The sequence below is a fragment of the Oncorhynchus clarkii genome, chromosome 26 (assembly GCF_045791955.1).
Source record: "Oncorhynchus clarkii lewisi isolate Uvic-CL-2024 chromosome 26, UVic_Ocla_1.0, whole genome shotgun sequence".
In the NCBI taxonomy this organism is placed as follows: Eukaryota; Metazoa; Chordata; class Actinopteri; order Salmoniformes; family Salmonidae; genus Oncorhynchus; species Oncorhynchus clarkii.
In genome coordinates this window covers 7,428,958-7,448,916 of record NC_092172.1, presented here as the reverse complement: position 1 = coordinate 7,448,916, position 19,959 = coordinate 7,428,958, and the positions used below count along the sequence as shown (strand labels likewise).

The window sequence follows — 19,959 nt, the reverse complement described above, 5'->3', positions numbered from 1 at the left end:
GAACATTATATGGAACATTTCTGGGATCTTTTATTTCAGGTCATGAAACATGGGACCAACACTTTACATGTTGCGTTTATATTTTTGTTCAGTATTAAAAATAAACATAATGGGGGGGGGGGGTGATGTGTTCCAGGGAACATCACAAAACAGTCCAGCTTTCTTCTCATAGAACAACTCCTGTTGTGGTTTCCTCTTTTTATTCATTAGGCTACAGTTGCTCGGGGTCCTTGAAAGTCCACTCAACCATGTGTCTCTCCTATAACTTCTCAGATCCATTTGATAGAAGTAATTATTTCTGAGAAGTTATATGAGAGACACATGGTTGATTGTGCCTTTAATGTCCTCCAGCAACTGTGAGCTATAGTAGGTCAACTGGTGAGCAGATCTGTCAGATTGAGAGGTGTGGGAGTGGTGTTTCCAGAATAGTCTCTCTGCTCTAACAGTATCACTACAGCCAAAGATCTGCATGTCATACCGTAATGACTCCTCAAGGTCCCTCAGGGTGAATTATGTCAGAAGAGAAGAACATACTACAGCACTCTTCAGCAGATTTCCAAAAGATTGTGGTCAAATAATAGTTCTACTGTATGTAGCCTACAGTTTAGGTCAATGTCATTCATTTGTTTTTCCTCCAACCTCAAATCATCTCACACTATTTGCTGTGGTCTGTTGAAGATTATTGTATTGAAAAAAGTATTGTCATTCGGCTACAGTAGGCTACTTTCAACAGACACCAGACAAAATACTAATATTGTGTGATTCACCTGATGACCTAGTGATGGTGCTGTTCACAAGTAATTGAATAAGGTAGTTGACCAAGCAACAAGTGTTTGGCATAAATCAATAAAATATATTGATTCCACGGACACTTATGTTATGTCAAGTAGACTTGTAGCCTATGTGTTGAGTGACAATTAATGAAAAAGGTTTGATTCACATGGCCTGACAAGAATTGTCACTGTGAGCTGTTGACTCATCTCTAGTCAGTAAAGGGTTAACGCATGTAATTGGATGAATGGATATTGTGGTTCGCCACCGCGTCTAATTACACAGCTTGGAGACCTCTCCAGAACATCCGGGAGGATTGGCTTTGTATCTACATACCCGCCGGATAGCACAAGGTTTGGGGCTTATGTTGTACTGTTTCTAACTAAAGTACACTTAACCAATTTACCGCCGATGATATTAGGCCTACCTCGTGAATTTGAAGTGGGCAGGAAATCGAATAATAATAACTTCGTTGCAATGGCAGAGTGGTATCTACGATGGCCTTCGCTTTCTTCGGGAAAGTTCTCGAGCGAAATTGTTGATGCACTCTCGGTTATGAAGAGAATAATACTGTTTGCGTCTCTCGCCAATTTGGTTTGATCAAGGGATTGCTTTTGGGGAATTTTCGCTCCGGAGTTGGTGAGCTTCTCCAGCGCCGAGTTACTAAGGATTTGAAGCTGCAACAGGTAGGTCGCAAACTGGGTGGAAACAAAGTAAACACGTTCTATTCTATTATGGTCGCCGGATGGTTACAGTTTTGTTACGATTCGACTCGTGTTTGCGTTTGTTCCATTTGTTGCCTTGAACAGGAGTTAACGTTGTGTCGATACTGACCTATAATGACCTATCACACAGGCTAGGCTAAACCATAGGCGTAACTACGACTCCATGAATGTAAGATCAAACATGCATCGTGAATCGTGTTGATGGGTCACTATCTCATGGTACGTTATTACATTGTTTGGATTAACATGTGATTTTTAAATAGTCTTATATGTGTATTTGGGGGGGGGGCAGGGCTATGGAACAATCTATTTATCATTGGGCTACTGTAGTCTACACTCCTCTTCAATGGATACCAACTATTATGCTACTGCTATTCGACAGCAAGCTACGTTGGCAAACATTCAAGATTTGACGGGTTGTGTATGAAATTGAGATTAATAAAGGTAAACTGACAGACAACGCATTTGCTTAATCTTTTTCAATAGATCAACAATATGGCTATTCGTTGTATTGTTGAGCAGAACTGCCAATATCCATAGGATAAGTTACACAGGATAAGTTGAGGAACCTCCCATTGGATATGCATTTCTCTGTTGCAATATGAGAACAACCCCACCCTTTTTAAAAGCAAGTGTAATTTCATAGAAATATAGATTTGAGCCGTTTATAAGCACGACCCCTGATATGCCTGATACCAGCAAACTTTGACTAAGCATAAAAATCGGTACAGAATATTTTAGAGTATGGCTAGTCTGATACTTGTGCTAGTTATTGTTAAGCAAAACAGCTTTCTTTATCCAACAGAATTGGATTTTATTCTGGTCTCATGTATTGCTGTGTAGCCTATGTTTATCCTGGGACCTCAGCCATTCTTTGGGAACACTGGCCTGGGCATGGTACACCATGTTAATGTATGACACATCACCTTGAGACAATGCCTTTGCCTAACTTTAAGGCACACTGCATTAGACCTTGTGTATGTATAATGTAGCCTGTTGTGGTCTCACACTTGCTGCCAAGCTTTCTCATTGCTTAAATAACCCTTCCTGCTGTTCTATCTTGAGCCGGGAGAGCTGGCATTGAGAATATCCTGCGCCATGAGAACTGTGGTTTAGAAATGAGAGATTCGGGCCATCTGCAAGTAGCTAAAATAAGGCTGAATCGACTTTTCCTTTGGCTTGTTGTGTGTAGGCCAGTACTAACTGTACTTTAAAAATATATATATATATATATTTAACTGGGCAAGTCAGTTAAGAACAAATTCTTATTTACAATGACGGCCTTCCCCTGCCAAACCCTGGGCGACGCTGGGCCAATTGTGCACCACCCTATTGGACTCCCAATCCCGGCTGGTTGTGATACAGCCTGGAATCAAACCAGGTTCTGCAGTGACACCTCTAGCACTGAGATGCAAAGCCTTACACGGAACCCAAACTAGCTGCACACGCGCCATCGTGCATAAATGTATTTTTTTAGTTATTTTACCTAAAATGCACAAGGTCCTCTACTCACCAATTAATCCACACAAAACGGTCAACCAAATTGTTTCCAGTTATCTCTCCTCCTTCCAGGATTTTTCTTCTCTTGACTTAATATTGTGATTGGCAACTTTCATAAATTAGGTGCATTTGCGCCACTGACCTTGTTTGTCTTTCAGTCAACCACGTGGGTATAACCAATGAGGAGATGGCACGTGGGTTCCTGCTTCAATAAAATAAATGAGGAGATGGGAGAGGCAGGACTTGCAGCGCAATCTGCGTCAGAAATAGAACTGACTTATATTTTAGCCCTTGACAACGTAGACGATCATTGGTGCAATAATTGAATAATATAGACTTCTGAATTTATTTCGCAACGCACGCGACGAGAGTATTGTCGGCAGCCTGTTAGGCCACTCGGGAGCCGCTGTCCGTTGATAGTTGACATTGCTTCTAACTCCTTCCTACATTAGGTTATTCCTGCTTACAATCCTTAACTAAAGTACAGAGATATTCAAAGCCAGTCGTTGAGGGCCTCAGTACTACTGGTTTTCATTTTTTCATTGTTGTCGCAAACTGTTTTGATTACTGACACCTCAGAGATTTTAGCACAGAGCAGATGACTATGCTGCTTTTTTGTATTATTCCTTTGTTCTAAGTAGTTATTGGACATTGGTTGTGGAACAAACATGTCTTTGTTTCACATTACCAACACTGGGATTTGAGACTCACTTGTCCCTCTAGGGTAGGGTACATGGAGCTGTGCTGTGGCCAAACAGTGGATCCTTTTACTGGGGTAAGTGCTCCATGGAAGATTTGCAGCAGTGCAAACCATTGGGCTTGAACTCGGGATGTCTCACTAGAATTGAAGTGGCATTTTAGTTATATTCTTGCGTGTGCAACTGACCAGCCACTAAATGTTCTTTAATCTTTCAAACAATTAATCTAATAAGAGTATGAGATTCACCTCAGGAACTGTATACACAACATTCATTTGTAAACATTCCTTTTTCAGTTGGTGACAGTGGAGAACACTTTGCACCACTGTCCTATCCATAGGGTTTTCCAAAAATGGTGCCACCTGCGTTCAGTTTTTTTGGTTGTCTACACCTGACACTTACATGCGTCTTCTGCTATCAGAATTCAAAGATCGCATTGAAAAGACTGTCTAGATGCACAATTTGCTTTGTGGTCTGATTGTGTTAAGATCTGGCTGACCACTTCAGGAGTTGGTCTGGGATGCATTGTTTGCGGATTTCTCCTCAGTCTGGACGGAATCAGGCTACCGAAAGCTAATACAGTGGGCGACGTCATCAGCACTCCTCCCACAAGTCTCCAGAAAACTCAAGTTTTGGGACCGAGAGACACCTTTCGTTCCGTATTTTGCAGAAATACATTCCTAGCTTATGAGGGATGTGTTTGCTGGCCTTATGCTATTCGGCTTGCTAATATTTAGAAAAACATATTTTGGGGGGGGCTAAGAGTTATACTAACCCGTTTGCGATCCCTTTTAGCGTTGCTTGCTGGCTGGCTACAGAGGTTAGGGAAAGGGGGATACTTAGTCAGTTGTCCAATTGAATGTATTCAACTGAAATGTGTCTTGCGCATATAACCCAACCCCTCTGAATCAGAGGTTAGCTGGCTATTTAGCTACAGTAGTTACTACTGCCATCAGTTATTAAAGTAATTTGTTGAAATTGAGAATGTTTAGTGTTCACGTGTATTTGTTTGATTTACAACTGCAAAGGAAAATATTTTTTATTAAATGTAAGATTATTCACTTAAGTTAAAAAATACATTTAAAAAAAAGACTATTATTCAATAAATTCTCGTTCGTGTAACTTCTCACCTCTGGTAAGTTGCAGGTGCATTCAAGGTAGCCATTTGACCAGTTTATTTTTAAAAAGGGGACCCACCTTCTGCTCCATTTTAAAGTGCAAGGGTGCCAATATATTTGACTTCATCTGTAAGTAACCTTGTCTAAGCCCCCCCCCCCCAGCCCAGAGTTGGTAACTTAACCTTGGGGCTGAAGTTCCAACATTTCTATGGTGTTCAAATGGATTCCTTCTCTTTATTTGATTCTTAGCAGGTTATTTTAGTTGTGTTCATGACCTTCCATAGTTTGAGGGTCTCTTCCAAGACCACCACACTGTGTCGTTTTCCAGCACACCCATGACTGGTTATCCAATACTTCTGTGTGTGGCATTTCACTCTCTAATTCAGAATCTGCCACCTTTTGGAGCCAGGACTCATTATAACCATCTGACTGCCAGCCTCAGTCATATTCTGACCGTGAGTGGTTCTCCTCCACTGCTCATGCTGTGCTCCTCCATACTCCATTTCTCCTTGTCACACACTTCCTCTTTCTTCCAGTACCACAGAGAAAGCAGAGTTCCTCGACAGGGACCTCATCTTTGACCTCATCCCATCTCATTTAAGTTAATCTTGGGTAAGTCCTCTTTGGGTTCCACTCCTATGCAATTTGTGGATAATACATTTTTATGTTAATTGTTTTGTTGCTCTGACTGAATTTTTGGATTGGGTAGTTTGTCTGACCTTTGGGGATATTGCTATGAGCTTTCTGTCGTCATCTCCCACAGTCTTCCTCTCTACCATACTATAGGTCGATTTTAAAAATGGTTTTTAAATGCTGATACCGATAATTGGAAGACCAAAAAAAGCCAATACCGGTTAATCGGCCCAATTAAAAAATATATATATATATTTGTAATAATGACAGTTACAACAATACTGAATGAACTATTTTATTTGAACTTAATATAATACATAAAATCTATTTAGTCTCCAATAAATAATGAAACATGTTCAATTTGGTTTAAATAATGCACAAACAGTGTTGAAGAAAGTAAAAGTGCAGTGTGTGCCATGTAAAAAGTTTAAGTTCCTTGCTCAGAACATGAGAACATATGAAAGCTGGTGGTTGCTTTTAACATGAGTCTTTCAATATTCCCAGTTAATAGTTTTAGGTTGTAGTTATTATAGGAATTATAGGGCTATTTCTCTCTCTACCATTTTGTATTTCATATACCTTTGACTATTGGATGTACTTTAGTATTGCCAGACTAATCTCGGGAGTTGATAGGCTAGAAGTCATAAACAGCGCTGTGCTTCAAGCATTGCAAAGAGCTACTGGCAAATTATTTTATCTTTATTTAACTAGGCAAGTCAGTTAAGAACAAATTCTTATTTTCAATGACGGCCTAGGAAAGGTGGGGGCAGAACGACAGATTTGTACCTTACCGATTGTAATGAGAACTTGAAATCGGCCTTAATTAATCGGTCGACATCTATACCATAATTCACATAAGAATGCCTGGCCTCCAATCTGAATATTAGAATGTGTGAAGTCTTTCACCGCAAAAAAAGGTGTTACTCAGTCACTATCGATAGCAATCAATGATTCATATTATCTGGTGAGTTCTTGCATGCCATACATTTTAATGCTGCAACGCAACTGTTTGCTTTGGTTTGTGAAATTCTGTGGGAGTATCACCTTGTGTTCAGTGCACGCCTGCTCTATATTTAGGTGTTGTACAGTGGATAGTATTCGGACCCCTTTTCCCACATTTTGTTATGTTACAGGTGTTGTGTCTTTGGCATTATTAAAGTGTGTACTGTTTATCAAATCAATTCTCTGTAATAATATTTACGTGATTACACTAATCATGGAAATGTAATTAACTAGGAAGTCTGGGCACCCTTGAAAACCTTCAGATTACAAAGTTATAATTTTCCTAATAAGTCTTCAGATATTTTAATATCTGATCAATTAGTCATCTAATTAATGAATTATTCTTTACCTCACGTTAGTCTCGTTCCAAATGTCGTAAATTGTTGTTTATCTGCACGAACCCAGCTTTTACTATGAATTATCCATACACCAATTGTCTTAATTATTTATTTACTAACTAAATAATCACAGAAATGCATAAACAAACACAGTAGTTATGGTTACAAGGAAATGATAGGGGTGGTTCCCTTGTGGGCTAAGCCGATATGACTGCTTGGTGGACAAAGGGAAGTGGGTGGGAAAGACAAAAGGAGTCACTTCTCAGTTGATAATTTAAATTAATTGAAATGCTAGTTCTTTACACATGAATGCTCAATCATTTGGGAATAATTGCATTCAATATATATTTATGCCCAGTGTGTCGTTGTGATCTCTGTTGGAATCATTAGTCCTTCTGTTGGAGAGTCAGTTTATTCTCTCTCTCTCTCTCTCTGTCTGTCTGTCTGTGTTTCCCTGAAGAGCAAAGTCTTTTGTGGTTAGAATGGATACTTCAGAGTACCATTCAGATATGTTTGGGTTTGCTTAGTCTTGGTACTCAAACCTGTGCCACCTCAGCTTACACAGAGGTTTGCGTGGTCTGTAGAGGATTTCCTCAGGAGGAGTTTATTTGTAGAATACAATTCTTTCACAAGGAAGGTTTAACATTACATTATTTCAGTTTCATCTTTACTCATTCATTTTATACAAGAATTGGATTCAAATCCCATATTTAATAAATGTACATATTCAGAGAGACAGTTGTGTTTCCTGTCTTCCCTTGAGGTCACCAAATGAAACACTCTCGTCATACCCGTCCCTTAAGTGTCCACGGACCATGTCCACTGATCATTCCCACCTTCTCACAAGTGGGCATTTTTTTTATAAAAAAAAAAAAAAAATGTATTACCCCTTTTTCTCCCCAATTTCGTGGTATCCAATTGTTGTAGTAGCTACTATCTTGTCTCATCGCTACAACTCCCGTACGGGCTCGGGAGAGACGAAGGCTGAATGTCATGCGTCCTCCGATACACAACCCAACCAGCCGTACTGCTTCTTAACACAGCGCGCATCCAACCCGGAAGCCTGCGCACCAATGTGTCGGAGGCTACACCGTGCACCTGGCAACCTTGGCTAGCGCGCCCGGCCTGCCACAGGAGTCGCTGGTGCGCGATGAGACAAGGAGATCCCTACCGACCAATCCCTCCCTAACCCGGACGACGCTAGGCCAATTGTGCGTCGCCCCACGGACCTCCCGGTCGCGACAAGTGGGCATTTTGTACCAAATTCCCATTTTGGGGATTTAGGATTTCACATGGTAAACTCCTATCTCTCTGTGTGTCTCTTTCTGCATGGCCAGGGGGGAGAGTCTCCTCCAGGAATTTACAACCTGAGAACAGAACCTGCGTGTCGGAGAGAGAGGTGGATGCCACGATCTATACCCAGAAAGAGCCACATTACGCAGCCTTGTTCTAAAATGTATTAAATAACACATTTTCCTCACATACCCCGTAATGACAAAGCGGAACGTTTTTTTTTGTGTGTGTGTGACAATTTTGCTAATTTAAAAAAAAAAAATTACCTTATTTACATAAGTATTCAGACACTTTGCTATGAGACTTGAAATTGAGCTCAGGTGCATCCGGTTTCCGTTGATCATCCTTGATGTTTCTACAACTTTTTTGGAGTCCACCTGTGGTAAATTCAATCGCTTGGACTTGATTTGGAAAGGCACACACCTGTCTATATAAAGTCACACAGTTGACAGTGCCTGTCATAGCAAAAGCCAAGCCATGAGGTCGAAGGTGTGGTCCGTAGAGCTCGGAGACAGGATTGTGTTGAGGCATTGAAGGTCCTCAAGAACACAGTGGCCTCCATTCTTAAATGGAAGAAGTTTGGAACCACCAAGACTCTTTCTAGAGCTGGCTGCCTGGCCAAACTGAGCAATCGGGGGAGAAGGGCCTTGGTTAGGGAGTTGACCAAGAACCCGATGGTCACTAAGGCAGAGCTCCTCTTTTGAATTGGGAGAACCTTCCAGAAGGACAACCATCTCTGCAGCACTCCACCAATCGGGCCTTTGGTAGAGTGACTAGACGGAAGCCACTCCTCAGTAAAAGGCACATGACATCCCGCTTTGTTTGCCAAATGGCACCTAAAGAACCCGAGATTCTCTGGTCTAATGAAACAAAGATTGATTCAGGCTTTGGCAAGAATGCCAAGCGTCACGTCTGGAGACCTGGCACTATCCCTACTGTGAGCATGATGCTGTTGGGATGTTTTTCAGTGGCAGGGACTGGGAGACTAGTCAGGATCGAGGCAAAGGTGAACGGAGCAAAGTACAGAGATCCTTGATGAAAACCTGCTCCAGAACATTCAGGACCTCAGACTGGGGGGACGCTTCACCTTACAACAGGACAATGACCCTAAGCACACAGCCAAGGCAACCCAGAAGTGGCTTTGGGACAAGTCTGAATGTCCTTGAGTGGCCCAGCCAGAGGCCGGATTTGACCCCCGATTGAACATCTGTGGAGAGACCTGAAGATAGCTGTGCAGCAATGCTCCTCATCGCTGCCAAAGGTACATTTATAAAGTACTGAGTAAAGGGTCTGCATACTTATGTAAATAAGATGTATATTTTTTATAAACGTCAAAAATATGATTTACTTGCTTAGTCATTATGGGGTATTGTGTGTAGATTTGGGGGGGGGGGTATATTTAATACATTTTAGAATAAGGCTATAACGTAATAATGTGGAAAAGTCAAGGTGTCTGGATACTTTCTGACTGCACTGTGTTGCAGAAACCCAACAAGGAAATTATTTGCAGAACATTCTATGCTTGCTCAGACTTTTGAATAGCATTTTCAGTGAAAATAAGAGTTGCACATGCTGCTCGTATACATTTAATCAGATTGACTACAAGTTTCCAGTGTGGTTTATGAGCTCTTGGCTTCTTGTTAATCTGACCCAATTTTGGAAGGAAACACAAGCCTGTGTTCATTCTCTTACTCTGTCAGCATGGGTAACATTCCAAGAAGAGACATTTTCAGTACTCTACAAATACAATAGAACTTAATCTCTCCAGGTAGTGTTTCTAAGCAATGTAAGTAAACCAGTTCCACATGGTACGTGTTTTCAGTCACATCTATGGGGGAGGGGTGAAAGCACCCATAATGGGTTCTGAATGTGCTGCCATTTGGGATCCAGTTTACCTCTGTTGTTCAGTCCACGGCCTACTTGCCCACAAATACTTGTTTCCAGCTTTGACTTGAGACGACTAGTGCCATTTTCCATGAAGGGTTCAGCAGTGTTCGACCCAAATCCCTCTGTTAAACAGGACCCGCTGTCTTCTGTCAGCCATGCCCCCCGCTGAGGATTTAATCTCCCAGAGATTTAAACAAATTCCAGTTCTGCTAAGTGATCAGGATGAACTGAGCATACTGCCTAAACAAGGTTGGTGACCGGTGGAACGTAAACATCCTCTGACACAGGGATGTTGTCCAAATGAAAGCCTGCAGCACATTTTTATTTAACTAGGCAAGTCAGTTAAGAACAAATTCTTATTTACAATGACGGCCAAACCTGGACGATGCTGGGCCAACTGTGCACCGCCCTATGCGGCCGGATGTGATACAGCCTGGATTCGAACCAGGGACTGTAGTGACTCCTCTAGCACTGCGATGCAGTGCCTTAGACCACTGCATCACTCGGGAGCACCATCACTCGGGAGCACATGGTCTGTTGCTTACAGGGCCTGTGTGGAAGTTTGTTGCTCAGTTATGTTCCTTCAGGGGTCTTCCTTAATGCTTGTCATATACTTTGTTTTCCGCAGCATTTAGGAAAACTCTATGGTCCTCAATATAGAAAGGTTGCTGTCAAGATTTGTTACACAATATACATTTAATAGAAAGGGAAGTCGGGCAAGGAATGGCATTTTATTCATTTAGAGTATTTTAAATTGTAATTTATAGGGTTCAACAAATGCTAAAGATTGAGCATGTAATCTGAGTAAAGGCTACATGCAGAAAGACCGAGATACCAGAGTGTGTGATTCTACAGCCTGTCATGTTTACAGATTTAATCTTCTGTAGTATGAATTGTGTGTACTCTATAGATGGCTGCTCTGCTTTCAGCTCTTATCCTTGTGATTTCAATATACACCCCCCCCCAGCCCCCCGATAAAGGACAGCATAATATCCCTAGATTCCATAAATGTATGGCATCTGTAGAAAAACATTTTCATATTAGTATCTATTGAATCTGAGCCTTTGGCCCTTCCAGGGACTGAATTTGTATCACTGTGTTGAATCCAATGTGACCTCGATTACTCAAGCTGCTGAAATGTCTTACTTATGCCGTCAACTGGTTATTGACTGGAGATTAGTGGTGGTTGAATCACTTGACCCCCGCCTTACGAGCTGCTGGTTTTCCATCATCGTTCAGGGGTTATATTACTTGACCCCGGGGCCTCAATCACTGTTGTCGTGCTGCATCCCCACACCACCCAACTTTTCCACTCTGAGATGGGGTCCGAGATATTGACTTTTCAATTAGCAGGCCTTGCTGAAGTGAGCCTCTCATTTTCCTGTTTTGGCGTATTTGTGGGAAATGCCTCTTCCTGCTAGCATACATTCCACAGCACCCACCCCTCTTCTCCTTGCCAGCAGGAAGTTCAAGGATATTGAATGTCTAAACTGCAGAACTCACCAAAGGTATTCTAAGGAAATTGCGATTGTAACATTTTAACGTTAGCTAGGTTTCCATTCAATTGGGACACATTTCCACGTGAATTATTCTAGAATCCACATAAAGAAAATGTTTTTGTTTTTTTACAGCCAGTGGTATGTTTACACCAACTGGACTTGTGGGTTAAAATCAGTGTGTGATGAAGTGCACACAATGTACCGTTAAGCTTATGTTTTCATGTACTGAATAAAAAATCTGAAGTTTGCTGTTTTCCCATTGCATTTTCAACTCTACCGATTTGTTTTGTCACAAACTGCTGTGTTACATAGAATGTGTCTACTCTGGTCTTGGCACCTGCGTTCTAGCCAGCAGCTTGCAGATACAATGCATGTTGGCTAGTCTACAGATGAGATTTTTATGCATAAGTATATTTTTATTTGTCAAATGACAGTCACGCATTGGTCACGTCACCAGAATAAGAGCCTCAATATGTATTGGAAAGCAGCATCAAGCTCATCACCGTGCACTTTCACTGCCATGTATTTATTAAGGATCTCCATTAGTTCCTGCCAAGGCAGTTGTAACATTTTTAAATGTTACAATACATTCACAACACATTAAGTGTCCCGTCAGGCTCCTACTCTACTACCACATATCTACAACACAATATCCATGTTTACGTTTGTGTGTATAGTGCGTATGTTATTGTGTCTGTTTGTGAAGCAACAGTCCCCGCTGTTCCATAAGGTGTATTTTTATCTGCCTTTTAAATCTAATTTTACTGCTTACTTGATGTGGAATAGAGATCAATGTAGTCATGGCTCTATGCAGTGCTGTGTGCCTCCCATAGTCTTCTGGACTTGGACTGTGAAGAAACTTCTTGTGGCATGTCTTGTGGGGTATGCATGGGTGGTTGAGCTGTGTGCCAGTAGTTCAGACAGCTCGGTGCATTCAACATGTCAAATACAAGTAGTGATGAATTCAGTCTCTCCTCCACTTTGAGCCAGGAGAGATTGTCATGCATATTATTGTTAGCTCTCTGTGTACATCCAAGGGCCAGCTGTGCTGCCCTGTTCTGAGCCAATTGCAATTTTCCTTAGTCCCTCTTTGTGGCACCTGACCACATGACTGAACAGTAGTCCAGGTGCAACAACTAGGGCCTGTAGGACCTGCCCTGATGGTAGAGCAGCGCTTTATTATGGTGAGGTTCATTTATTTAATCTATTTTCATAAACTGCATAGTTTCCTGAGTCGTAGTGGGAGAACCAAACACCATATCAACGCTTGACTCTAAATTGACTTCGATATGATGGCTATTATATCAATATTTGCACAAGGTGTTTCCACTGCCATTTCTGGCATAATTAATATAACATTTGTTTATTCCTTTTCCTTATTTTCTCATTTTAACTGCAAGATGTAAATATTGTGCTTTTTATTGTTCCTGGATGCTGTTGCCATAGTGATACCTGTTATTCGGCCTTTATAAAATGACACCAAAACTTCTGGTTTCCTTCAGCTGTCGTGACTTTCTTTTACATATGATATGCCTTGAATAAAACTGTGGATGGAATTGTGGTTGTTTATCATGTTTGTAGGTCCATTACCTATAAAAATGCTCAGAATAATGGTGTAGCCTATGTACAGTACATGACCAAAAGTATATGGACACCTGCTTGTCGAACATCTCATTCCAAAATCATGGGCATTAATATGGAGTTGGTCCCCCCCCCCTTTTCTAACAGCCTCCACTCTGCTGGGAAGGCTTTCCACTAGATGTTGGAACATCGCTGTGGGGTCTTGCTTCCATTCAGCCACGTGCATTAGTGAGGTCGGGTACTGATTTTGGGCGGCTAGGCCTGGCTCAGTCGGCATTCCAATTCATCCCAAAGGTGTTCGATGGGGTTGAGGTCAGGGCTTTGTGCAGACCAGTCGAGTTCTTCCACACCAATCTCGACAAACCATTTCTCTCTGGACCTTGCTTAGTTAATATGGATGTTGTCATGCAGAAACAGGAGTGGGCACAGAATCCTCTAGAATGCCCTTGTATACTGTATCGGGCCTAGCCCAAACCATGAAAAATGTCCCCAGACCAATATTCCTCCACCAAACTTCACAGTTGGCACTATGCATGTAGCGTTCTCCTAGCATCCGTCCTAACCCAGGTCTGGCCGTCAGACTACCAGATGGTGAAAGCTGAGTCATTACTCCAGAGAACAGGTTTCATGAAGCTTCCGATGAACAGTTATTGTGCTGACGTTGCTTCCAACTTGGAAGTGAGTGTTGCAACTGAGGACAGCCTGCGGTTCCGTTCTGTGAGCTTGTGTGGACTACCACTTCATGGCTGAGCCTTTATTGCTCCTAGATGTTTCCACTTCACAATAACAGCACTTAGTTGACTGGGGCAGCTCTAGCAGAGCAGAAATTTGACCAACTATGTGCCACGTTGAGAGTCAATGAGCTCTTCTGTAAGGCCATTCTACTGCCAATGGTTGTCTATGGAGATTGCATGGCTGTGCTCAATTTTTATACACCTGTCAGCAACGGGTGTGGCTGAAGTAGCCAAAGCCACTCATTTGAAGGGGTGTCAACGTGTGTGTGTGTGTGTGTGTGTGTATACACTGAACAAAAATATAAACGCAATTTGCAACAATTTTAAAATTTACTGAGTTGCAGTTCATATTAGGGAATCAGGCAATTGTAATTCATTTAATTAGGCCCTAATATATGGATCACACATGACTGGGAATACAGCTATGCCATGCATCTGGTCACAGATGCCTTTCAAAAAAAATGGTTGGCATGGATCAGAAAATCAGTATCTGGTGTGACCACCATTTTGCCCCATGCAGTACGACGTTAAGTGTTGGTCCCAAGGTTCATGAGCTGAAATAAAGGATCCCAGAAATGTTCCATAAGCACCAGAAGCTTAATTCTCAAGTTGTGCAGAAATTTGTTTACATCCCTGTTAGTGAGCATTTCTCCTTTCCCAGATAATCATCCACCTGACCAGGTGTGGCATATCAAGAAGCTGATTTTAAACAGCATTGCACAGGTGCACCTTGTGCTGGGAACAATAAGGCCACTCTAAAATGTGCAGTTGTCACAACACAATGCCACAGATTGTTTAATGTTGCGTTTTATATTTTTGTTCAGCATTTGTGCTGTACGAAGTCCACAGGTTTGTGGTCAAATCCTTTTGCAGAGTTACTTTTTATTCATTTTTCATTTCAATTGTGGGTTTTCAGACTTGATAGGGAGCGGCTGGTGTTTTTAGCAGTGCAAAATCACGCTGGATAGCTTTGGTAATGAATGTCCCCAGAATCCCCAGTCTTCCTTCCAAGTTGTTGTCTGTCAAAGGAAGCAATTTGACCTTGGCACTGCTAGCTAATACAATCAGGAAAGGGACCAGGGGATGTGGATGTATAGGGAAATGTGAACTCTGTACACGGTTAATTTTTTTCAAGGTTGGGAAAATTTTAAAAATGGATCTAGATTGGATATTTTTTTTTTACAATTGTTTTAATTTAAAATCAATTATTTGGTCAATTGACCATGCAACAAGTGTTATTTTCAAGCATATGAGAGTACAAGAGCTCAAGGAATGTGGATGTGTCAGAGTTTTCGCTCTTGAAAAGCATATCAGCTGTTTTGGTTGGCAACAGATAAGACCTGCTATTAGTATGGCTGACTAAGTGTGGTGGTGGGTTAACCTCAATGACAGGGCATCATTTATCTATCTCATGCAACCCCAGCCTGGCTAAAACTAGTCTGCCTCGGCTCAATCCTCTGACAGAGACAGACACTCAGAGGTGAGACCTGCTCTGCTCCTTTCTCTCCCCTCACCCTACGGGATTACTGGATTACACCTTTAGGGTAGACTCATTAGCTCTGTGAGGAGAAGCTATGGGGCCTTTTCTACAGACTAAGGATGTGGCGTAATGCCAGTGGATCGCTTCATCAGAAAATACATGAAAGTTAGCAGGGTCAGGGTGAAAAGAAGGGGGAAATTTAAAAATACTGTCATTATTTTCCTAAAAAATTCTGCCCAGCCACTGCTCTTGTATTAACCCTATGGATGCTTGCCAAGTAGGGCAGTAATTTACTTTTCCCTTGTGATGACATGGTAGTTTCTGCTGTAGCTTTTTGGCAATTTCCCTGCATTTTTCTCTTGAATTTGACTCCCAGACTTTTGAGTGGGTTTCACATAACTATATCCAGCTCTGTAGTCCATCGACAGTCTTACATGTTGTTCTCCCCTCGGTTATAACAGATAGCCGCCATCATTCTGTGCTGTAAAGGCGACCCCGAGATGTCTTCCAATGGAGACCTGCGAGACGTCGGGAGCTGCGAAAGCTTCTGGGAGGTAAGCTCAACAACTACACCCCTTCAGGGCTGCCAACCCTGTGGCGCTGACCAATCTAGTGTGGAAGTAGGACTACCACGGGACTGCCCCCCTCGGGCAGCCTTCCATCGTTTGCATGGGCAAAACACATAATGAGTCCCTGCTGATTTATATTTCCATGCCCTAGCTATGAGGTTCCTCCCCCCATTAGCTCCTCTTTTGCCCCACCTCATCAGGCCTGCCCCATCAAGTTATCACTTGCTCTGAGGGAAACTAGCAGCAGTAGTCACCTGCTCTGTTGGCCTGTGGCATTCCCATTTAACCAGCAGACAAATCAGTCTGATTTTTGTGTGCTATGTTGACAGGTACAAATTGAAATTTCAGTTAATTTTGAATGGTTTCATAGATACAGTGCCTTGCGAAAGTATTCGGCCCCCTTGAACTTTGCGACCTTTTGCCACATTTCAGGCTTCAAACATAAAGATATAAAACTATTTTTTTGTGAAGAATCAACAACAAGTGGGACACAATCATGAAGTGGAACGACATTTATTGGATATTTCAAACTTTTTTAACAAATCAAAAACTGAAAAATTGGGCGTGCAAAATTATTCAGCCCCTTTACTTTCAGTGCAGCAAACTCTCTCCAGAAGTTCAGTGAGGATCTCTGAATGATCCAATGTTGACCTAAATGACTAATGATGATAAATACAATCCACCTGTGTGTAATCAAGTCTCCGTATAAATGCACCTGCACTGTGATAGTCTCAGAGGTCCGTTAAAAGCGCAGAGAGCATCATGAAGAACAAGGAACACACCAGGCAGGTCCGAGATACTGTTGTGAAGAAGTTTAAAGCCGGATTTGGATACAAAAAGATTTCCCAAGCTTTAAACATCCCAAGGAGCACTGTGCAAGCGATAATATTGAAATGGAAGGAGTATCAGACCACTGCAAATCTACCAAGACCTGGCCGTCCCTCTAAACTTTCAGCTCATACAAGGAGAAGACTGATCAGAGATGCAGCCAAGAGGCCCATGATCACTCTGGATGAACTGCAGAGATCTACAGCTGAGGTGGGAGACTCTGTCCATAGGACAACAATCAGTCGTATATTGCACAAATCTGGCCTTTATGGAAGAGTGGCAAGAAGAAAGCCATTTCTTAAAGATATCCATAAAAAGTGTCGTTTAAAGTTTGCCACAAGCCACCTGGGAGACACACCAAACGTGGAAGAAGGTGCTCTGGTCAGATGAAACCAAAATTGAACTTTTTGGCAACAATGCAAGACGTTATGTTTGGCGTAAAAGCAACACAGCTGAACACACCATCCCCACTGTCAAACATGGTGGTGGCAGCATCATGGTTTGGGCCTGCTTTTCTTCAGCAGGGACAGGGAAGATGGTTAAAATTGATGGGAAGATGGATGGAGCCAAATACAGGACCATTCTGGAAGACAACCTGATGGAGTCTGCAAAAGACCAGAGACTGGGACGGAGATTTGTCTTCCAACAAGACACTGATCCAAAACATAAAGCAAAATCTACAATGGAATGGTTCAAAAATAAACATATCCAGGTGTTAGAATGGCCAAGTCAAAGTCCAGACCTGAATCCAATCGAGAATCTGTGGAAAGAACTGAAAACTGCTGTTCACAAATGCTCTCCATCCAACCTCACTGAGCTCGAGCTGTTTTGCAAGGAGGAATGTGAAAAAATGTCAGTCTCTCGATGTGCAAAACTGATAGAGACATACCCCAAGCGATTTACAGCTGTAATCGCAGCAAAAGGTGGCGCTACAAAGTATTTAACTTAAGGGGGCTGAATAATTTTGCACGCCCAATTTTTCAGTTTTTGATTTGTTAAAAAAGTTTGAAATATCCAATAAATGTCGTTCCACTTCATGATTGTGTCCCACTTGTTGATTCTTCACAAAAAAAATACAGTTTTATATCTTTATGTTCGAAGCCTGAAATGTGGCAAAAGGTCGCAAAGTTCAAGGGGGCCGAATACTTTCGCAAGGCACTGTATGTACTACATATCCTCTGCAGCAGTCAACAAAATAAGCTGAGGCATTGACATCTAAGTCTTGACATTTTCTGCAACCTAAGGCCCCTCTGGATGATTTTCCAGATGTTCATGTGCTCTCTGTAGGCAGAGGTCAACTGTGGGTTGTCAAATTTTCCCAGTCTTCTCTCGAACTGTTACATTTTTCTAAACCACAAGTCAACGGCCATATTTCCACGACTTTCTTCCTATGTAGCAGGTCTTTCTTACACAAGTATATGTCCATCTTTACTTAGCCGGGGCACTACAAGAGGACGGTGAAGCGTATCGACGATGGACACAAGCTGTGCAACGAGCTCGTCAGCTGCTTCGCGGAGAGGGCCAAGATTGAGAAGGGCTATTCCCAGCAGTTGAGTGACTGGGCCAAGAAGTGGAGGGGCGTGGTGGAGAAAGGTGAGTTGGCCTGGTAGTGGGGTGACGTTTTAGTAAAAAATAAAATTTCCTTCACTACATTCCTTAAGATATTGTACTTTTTACCCCTTACATTTTCCTTGACACCCAAAAGTAGTTACATTTTGAATGCTTTGCAGGACAGGAAAAGTCCAATTCACTTATCAACCGAACATCCCTGGTCAACCCTACAGCCTCTGGTCTGGCGGACTCACTAAACACACATGCCTCGTTTGTAAATGATGTTTGAGTGAGCCCCTGGCTTTCTGTAAATAAAAAAAACAAGATGGTTGTGCAATCTGTTTTGCTTAATATAAGGAATTTGATGTTTTTACTTTTGATACTTAAGTATATTTTAAACCAAATACTTTTACTCAAGTACAAGAAAATATCTTTTGACTTTACTTTTTTTGGTTACAACGTGATTTCGTTATTTAATTAGTTTTGATGTCCTAACTATTATTCTACAATGTAAAAAAAAAAATAAAGAGAAAAAAACCTTGAAAGAGTAGGTGTTCTATAACCTTTGACCGGTAGTGTAGGTCATTTCTCTGGTTGGATAACAACTTGACTCTCATTGAATGACATGGAGCCATGTGTTATTGGTGTGAAACGTGTCCGTTAACCCTGTGACTTCTCTCTACCTGAAGGGCCTCAGTATGGCACCCTGGAGAAGGCGTGGCATGCCTTCATGAATGCTGCTGATAGGCTGAGTGAGATCCACATGGAGCTGAAGGAGCACCTGGCTGTGGAGGACAGCGACAAGGTCCGTAACTGGCAGAAAGATGCCTTCCACAAGCAGATGATCGGAGGGTTCCGGGAGACAAAGGAGGCAGAGGAAGGTTTCCGCAAGGCACAAAAACCCTGGGTTCGGAAACTGAAAGACGTGAGTGTTGCTCTACTCATTTAGCTTTTTTTTTTATCCGTTTAATCTTCATACATCATCAACCCTGAATGACCAATAATAGATCAGTTGTACATATTGTTTTGATTTGGCATTTTATTAGGATTCCCATCGGCTGTTGCGAAAGCAGAAGCTACTCTTCCTGGGGTCCACACCAAACATGAAATATGACAAAATACAGAACATTAATGTTGCTTGTCCCGTGTTGCTCAGTTGATAGAACATGTATCTTGCAATGCCAGAGTTGTGGGTTCGATTCCCACAGGACTGAAAATGTAAAAAAAATATATAATAATTTAATTGACAAGAACATTCTCATCCATTTTAAAATGGCACACAGCCTACATATTTTTGTGTGTATATGTACCGTATATATGTGTGTGGACACCCATTCAAATTAGTAGATTTGGCTATTTCGTCTACACCCAGGTGTATAAAATCGAGCACACAGCCATGCAATCTCCATAGACAAACATTGGCAGTAGAATGGCCTTACTGAAGAGCTCAATAAGGTCATAGGATGCTACCTTTCCAACAAGTCAGTTTGTCAATTTTTTGCCCTGCCAGAGTTGCCCCGGTCAACTGTAAGTGCTGTTATTGTGAAGTGGAAATGGCTCAGCCGCGAAGAGGCAGGCCCCACAAGCTCACAGAACGGGACAGCCGAGTGCTGTAGCACGTAAAATTGTCTGTCCTCGGTTGCAACACTCACTACCAAGTTCCAAACTGCTTCTAGAAGCAACGTCTGCACAATAACTGTTCGTCGGGAGCTTCATTAAATGGGTTTCCGTACCCGAGCAGCTTGTGATCGC

At 42.0% G+C, this 19,959-nt stretch overlaps 1 protein-coding gene across 5 annotated transcripts in view; it reads left to right on the top strand.

Annotated features, from left to right (window-relative positions):
- The first annotated feature begins 901 nt into the window (after window positions 1-901).
- Window positions 902-19,959, top strand: part of LOC139384332 (protein kinase C and casein kinase II substrate protein 3-like) — a 29,443-nt gene continuing 10,385 nt past the window's right edge. The window contains exons 1-5 of one of the 5 annotated variants that reach the window (XM_071129029.1): window positions 902-1,457; window positions 5,349-5,424; window positions 15,721-15,813; window positions 18,093-18,249; window positions 18,897-19,132. In XM_071129029.1, the coding sequence (XP_070985130.1) occupies window positions 15,760-15,813; window positions 18,093-18,249; window positions 18,897-19,132 (447 nt within the window). In that variant the 5' untranslated portion in view covers window positions 902-1,457; window positions 5,349-5,424; window positions 15,721-15,759. Of the gene's footprint in view, window positions 1,458-1,607; window positions 1,716-5,348; window positions 5,425-15,720; window positions 15,814-18,092; window positions 18,250-18,896; window positions 19,133-19,959 lie in introns of those variants that run through there. The other 4 variants (XM_071129030.1, XM_071129031.1, XM_071129033.1 and 1 more) reach the window with 4 other exon arrangements.